The sequence below is a fragment of the Apodemus sylvaticus genome, chromosome 10, assembly GCF_947179515.1.
Source record: "Apodemus sylvaticus chromosome 10, mApoSyl1.1, whole genome shotgun sequence".
Classification (NCBI taxonomy): domain Eukaryota; kingdom Metazoa; phylum Chordata; class Mammalia; order Rodentia; family Muridae; genus Apodemus; species Apodemus sylvaticus.
In genome coordinates this window covers 70532857-70538856 of record NC_067481.1, presented here as the reverse complement: position 1 = coordinate 70538856, position 6000 = coordinate 70532857, and the positions used below count along the sequence as shown (strand labels likewise).

At 46.1% G+C, this 6000-nt stretch overlaps 1 protein-coding gene across 2 annotated transcripts in view; it reads left to right on the top strand.

The window, feature by feature from the left end:
• Window positions 1-4133: 4133 nt before the first annotated feature.
• Window positions 4134-6000, top strand: part of Fnip1 (folliculin interacting protein 1) — a 76525-nt gene continuing 74658 nt past the window's right edge. For both annotated transcript variants that reach the window (XM_052195337.1, XM_052195336.1), the window contains exon 1: window positions 4134-4332. In XM_052195337.1, the coding sequence (XP_052051297.1) occupies window positions 4241-4332 (92 nt within the window). In that variant the 5' untranslated portion in view covers window positions 4134-4240. The remainder of the gene's footprint in view (window positions 4333-6000) is intronic.

Below are 6000 nucleotides of genomic sequence, written 5' to 3'. Positions count from 1 at the left end.
GCATCTTTTCCATGGCTGCCTCCAAAATTCTTCAGACATCAACTGAAATCCTGCATCTTTGGAGTGCCCTTCCCTACCACCCTTCGGCTTGTGCAGTTGCTCCTCTCACCGCCTGCAGGCATTTTGTTTCCTCCCTAGAAGAAGTAAATTCCTGATGGGGAGACTCTCTCAACACTGTATCCTCAGTACTTCAAACAGGCTGAAGAAGGAGGGACCTCGGGGACGTCTGCAAACAAGCCCAGGTTCATACCTTCTTGTACGTCAAGCCACTGCCACTTTCTTGTCATGTAGCCACAAATAGCTGGCGTAAGAGTTTTAAGAACTGAGTTGCCAGCCGGGCGGTGGTGGCGCACGCCTGTAATCCCAGCACTCTGGGAGGCAGAGGCAGGCGGATTTCTGAGTTCGAGGCCAGCCTCGTCTACAGAGTGAGTTCCAGGACAGCCAGGGCTATACAGAGAAACTCTGTCTCAGAAAAACCAAAATCCAGAAATCCCGCCCCCCCCCGCCCCCCCCAAAAAGAATTGAGTTGCCGAAAGTCTGTATAAGTGGACTGATTACTCTGAGATGTTAATCAGTGAACGTTTTCTTTCAGACTAATTTAGGACAACTGCGTCCAAGTTTATTAGCATGGTGGTTAAAGGAGCCAGATTATAGTTTTATTGGACCATTTCCTATGTCTGGCAAACAGCAGATATGTACAGCGAAGACTACCCCTGCCATTTATTCTTTCAGGAGGGTGATTTTTTTTTTCCTTGTCTTTTTGAGACACTGTTTTGATTCTAGTTGTCCTGGACTTCTATCTAGGCCAGGCTGGTCTCAAACTCAACAGTGGTCCACCTGCCTCTGCCTCTGCCTCTGCCTCTGCCTCTGCCTCTGCCCCGCCCCTGCCCCTGCCCCTGCCCCCGTCTCTGCCTCTGCCTCTGCCTCTGCCCACCCCTACCCTGCCTCCTGAGAGCAGAGATTAAAGTTGTGCATCACCATGCCCAGACAAAGGATGGTCTTGAAGCTAATGGATAGTGACCAGTTTGGGAGAGACTGAAACTTCTAGGCTTCTATTTAATACTTCTAACTCATTGTTCCCCATTCATGTAAGACAGCATGCATGGCTAGATAAAAACTAGTTTTATTTCTTCTAGTTCCTGCATGACTATTCCCTAAAGTTAAAAAACTTGCTTTAAAGACACCTCAGCTTCTCTATGAGAACAGACAGTATTAAATAGCGGAGTAAATATACATTGATACCAGTCTCAAAAGAATTTCTGTGTAGCATGTCTCATCATAAATCAGTATCCTTCCAGGGTGTTCATTCTGTTACTGTAGCATTATGTTGCAGTATAAGGGAAATGTGGTGAATGGTAGCAAATACATTTGGTTTTCTCTGTACTTTCTTTTCGAGATAGGGTTTCTTCTGGAACTCACTCTGGAGACCAGGCTGGCCTCGAACTCAGAAATCTACCTGCCTCTATCTCCCAAGTGCTGGGATTAAAGGCATGTGCCACCATGGCCCGGCTTCTCTGTACTTTCAAGACGGCATTCAGAGATGAAGCAATTGTCTGAGTGGAGAACACTAAAGTGTCACTTATGCAAGCAGCAATGCTTCTCCTACTATTAATATCTATGATCACTCATGAAGTAATTTTTTCCCAAGATGAAGGCACATGAGGTTACTGTATTCGGAAACTTCCTTCTGAGGGAACCTGGAAAGATTCATCTCTGTGCCAGTCACAGACAGCCTGTGTCCTTAAGAGTCTTTGGTCCTGTGTACATAGCATCAGTCTGCTTCTATTCACTCTTATCTAACTTGTATAAAAACAAAAAACTTCAGCAGTTTACACATTGACTTAGCAGATGTATGGTTTTTTCCACATTTAAAAATGTCACAAATATTTTGCTTAAAAAGATATAGTCCTTTTCACTGTTCTATCACTGTGAAGAGACACCATGACCATGGGAACTATTAGAAAATACTTAATTGGGGGGCTTGCTTACAGTTTCAGAGGCTTAGTCCTTTATTCATGGCTAGGATTGTAGCGGCTTGCACAGCAAGCATGGCGCTGGAGAGTGGCTGAGAGCTCCATCTTGCAGACAGAGAGAGACAGAGGAGAGGAGGGGGAGGAGGGGCAGAGGGCAGGGGGAGAGGGAGGGAGGGCGGGAAGGATGGAGAGAGAGAGAGAGAGAGAGAGAGAGAGAGAGAGAGAGAGAGAGAGCTGGTCCTTGTGTGGGCTTTTTGAAACTTCAAAGCAAACTCCAAGTGATACATTTTCTCCAACAAGGCCACACCTATTCTAACAAGGCCACATTCCCTAATCCCTGCAATCCTTTCAAACAATTCCACTCTCTGGTGATCAAGCATTCAAGAATATGAATTTATGGGATCTGTTCTTCAAACCACCATACCCAGGAACTTTTGAAATGAGCAATTTACAAAGGACCTATGAATAAAATCTAATTGTTGTACTACATTTTCAGAAAGACCTACCTGTGATATAATTTCATTGTTTAGTTCATTATTTGCACAACACTAATCACTATCTGAAATTACCTTACCATTTATTGTCTTCTTCCCTATAAAATTAATTTTTCTGTTGTTAATGTTGATCCCCAGTATGCAGAACTCAAATTTGTGCAATGAGCAAATTCATTTTTTTATTCACTGTGTAGCCATGGCTGTCCTGAAACTCACTCTGTAGACCAGGCTAGTCTCAAACTCACAGGGATCTGCCCTCTTTTGCCTCCAGAGTACTGAGATTAAAAGTGTGTGCCACCACTGCTTGGCTGCAAATTCACTTTTTAATTATCTACAGTTAGTGATTTAAAATGTCTGGACCAATGGAGACAGGATAGAGAACTGGAGACTTCTCCCCCCTCCAACAACTTTGGAAGCTGGGGATGTAGCTCTGGGGATGAAGTTCTTGGTTTGTGGGCATAAGGACCTGCATTCCATTCCCAGGATCCACTTAAAGGATGGTCAAAGGAATGTAAAGTTGTGATGCTAGTGCTGGCAAAGAAGATGAAGCAGAAGGTCATCCTAGACTACTTGGTGAACTCCAGGCCAGCAAGAGACCCTGTCGCAATAAATGTATAAAAGTCTTGTAACATTAAAGCTCAACATGCTGACCATTGGCAAATTATTAACAACATAAAAATATTCTGCTAATTTTTCTTTTTCCCATGTTAGGGCTACTTATTTATTTTTCTTTAACGACAGATCAGCTGGTAACTTCTTAAAGATTTGGTTCTTATGTCTAGTTAAGTGAAATTCTCAAGCGTCTTTATCTAGCCTTCCAAGCATACACCAATATTTCCCCACATCTACATTTCTCAGAGAACTGCATTCCACTGTACGAAATCCCTCATCCTGGGAAACGGATGAAGAATTTGATCTGAACACTGATGCTTTGATAAGACTGGAGGGATGTTCCTGAGCTGTGTTTTCCGTTTGGAGAGCAGTCTTGCCTCTTGGTTACAGTGTTACAGTTCCTCCTTTCCTCATGCCCAGATAGTAAGATACATAGCTTTGTTTCATGGAAGTTCTGATTCTTGTCGCTCTTAGACATTTTGCTAAACTTCTTGTTTGGTGAGGAATATCAAACCCAGGGCCTCTAACTACCGAGCTCTCTAACCGCAGTCTTTCAAGTTCTAAATACTTAGCATAAAGGGTTAGATATTTTTAGGTAGATGCCTTTTTTTTTTTTTTTTTTTTTTTTTTTTTTACAGCTGCTTGCCTCCCTTGGTTTTGCTTGTGATTTTGTTGGTTACCAAGGAGATCCAGCCTGAGCCTCCAGTCGCTAGATCTTCCTAGAGACTAAATGCGGTGTCAATTGAAACCGCGCCTCCAGTCACAGACCTAGGTCTCCTCCTTGAGCCCTAGCAGCTTGGGAGGGCCAGAGGCGGGCCTGGGTCCTGGAGGCTCTTCCCTGCCACCTAGCCGCGCGCGCCCTCGCACGCCCCGCCCCGTGAGAGGCCGCGTGACTGACCCATTGGCCGGCCAATGGCAGGCGGCCCCGCCTCCCCACCCCCGCCCCGCCCCCCGCTCAGCTTGCTGCCACGTGATGCGGCTCCTCGCCAGCCAATCCCCGCGACCTCAATCTCGCGCTCCGCCCCGCGCGCCGTGGCCGTTTGAAGTGACTAATTTCTGTCATATGACTGAGGCGCCCATGGGGGTGGCGGGGCGGCGGTAGGAGCGGGGGGGCCTCCGGCGAGCTCCTAGCCGAGCGACCCCGGTCTGGCGGAGGCCAGCATGGCCCCCACCCTGTTCCAGAAGCTTTTCAGCAAGCGGAGCGGGTTAGGCGCGCCGGGACGAGACGCCCGCGACCCGGACTGCGCTTTCAGGTAAGGCGTCGCGGGCCCCCGAGGGGTCGCGGCCTCGGGCGGGGCGTGCGGTCCCCTGCCCTCTTCCCTGGACTGTTTCTGCCCCGCCCGCGCCACGCGCCGCGTCCCCAGCCCCGGCACGGCAGCCTCGAGAGGCTGGCGGTCCGCACGCTGCCCGGGCTGCGACCTCACCGCAGGCCTCCGGGGCCGAGCCGGGAGCTGCTGTCTCCCTGTGATCGGCAGCCCTCGGGTGGCTTTGTGCAGACTGCCGCGCTTTCGGCCAACCTGCGGAGCACCGAGGAGGCTGGAGGAGCGAGTGGGCAAGCTGCCGGTCTGTCAGGCTTCTTGGAAACTAAAATTGGAGCTGTGCAGTTATCGTGCCGAGCGACCTTAGTGTTATCGAAGGAGAAATGCGAAACCGAAGTGGTTAGGGTTACTACTGACCGGACTCGAGGAGGACTCGCGTTAGTACTTGCTGTCGAATTTTCTTTCCCTTCTTACACCTGTTACTGAAAAGGAGTTTCTTGCAAATGGAAAACGGTAGCGCTGTGTGAGTGTGTGTGTGTCTCTCTCTGTGTGTGTGTGTTATTGGAGGCTTTGTTTATTTCTGATTGCAGTACCTGTTGCTGGAACAGTAACTTCTTATAATTGTCAGATATATAGAAGCTTAGCTCAGTGGTTAAATTCAGCCGTGGAATTGTACTTGAAGAAAATATTGTTGTGTCTTCCATAATGCGCTGTGGAAACTTGCACATGTAACTAGGCCAAATGTCACATATCAAACAAACTTGGCTGTATAGCCGAGCACTCAGTTGTACAGTAATAGTAAAAGGGAAGCAGTGTCAAGTTTTGCAGCAAGCCCAAGTATCAGATGATTGCACTACTTATAAAGTCTTATAGGCTTTAATATTCTTCAAATTATCCACCCTATCAATAATACAGATCACATCAGGAAACAATGTGTGGGATTGAATATTAAATGGCAACCAATTTAACTGATATTTAATGGGAGAAAAAGATCAGTTACCGTTTTGGAAACACGCTTAACAAAAGAATTTCCATGGTATTGGCTTTTCTTCGTAATGGGAAGTAAATGTCTTGTGCCATAGTCATCTGACATTTGTTTTCCCTTTGAAAAACGAAAGTGCAGATAACACCAGATAATACACCAAGACACCTAGGAAATCTAGAGACCCAGGCCTCTGGAGAGAGATTTAAAAGATAACATTTGAATAGACAACTGTTTCTATTTCTGTACAAAGACTGACTTTGGGTAGCCAGGATTACAAGTCTCAATTTGTTAAAGTGAACAAAATCTACTTTTTGAGTAAGTGTTCTATATGGTTGTGTAATACTTTACTGCTGCCAAAGAACTTTCCCATCAGTTCACAGTAACCTCCTGAGATAGAGCAAGTAGCAATGCAGAGATGACTTTATAATCCTTTTTCCAGTCTGAAAGCCCAATACCTGCAGTTCATCATGAAGGCTTGCTTTGAATATAAGATGTGTACAAGTGTAGTGTGAGAAAATGAGAAATCTGAATTATATACCTAGTGACTTGAGAGCTAATTAATCCAGCTTTTAAAAAGCTTCCTTGATCTATAATTAAAATACAATAAAAGATAAATACATGGAAGGTTACAGTCCCAAGAGGACTTTCAGATGGACACAGTTTATACTCACCATTCC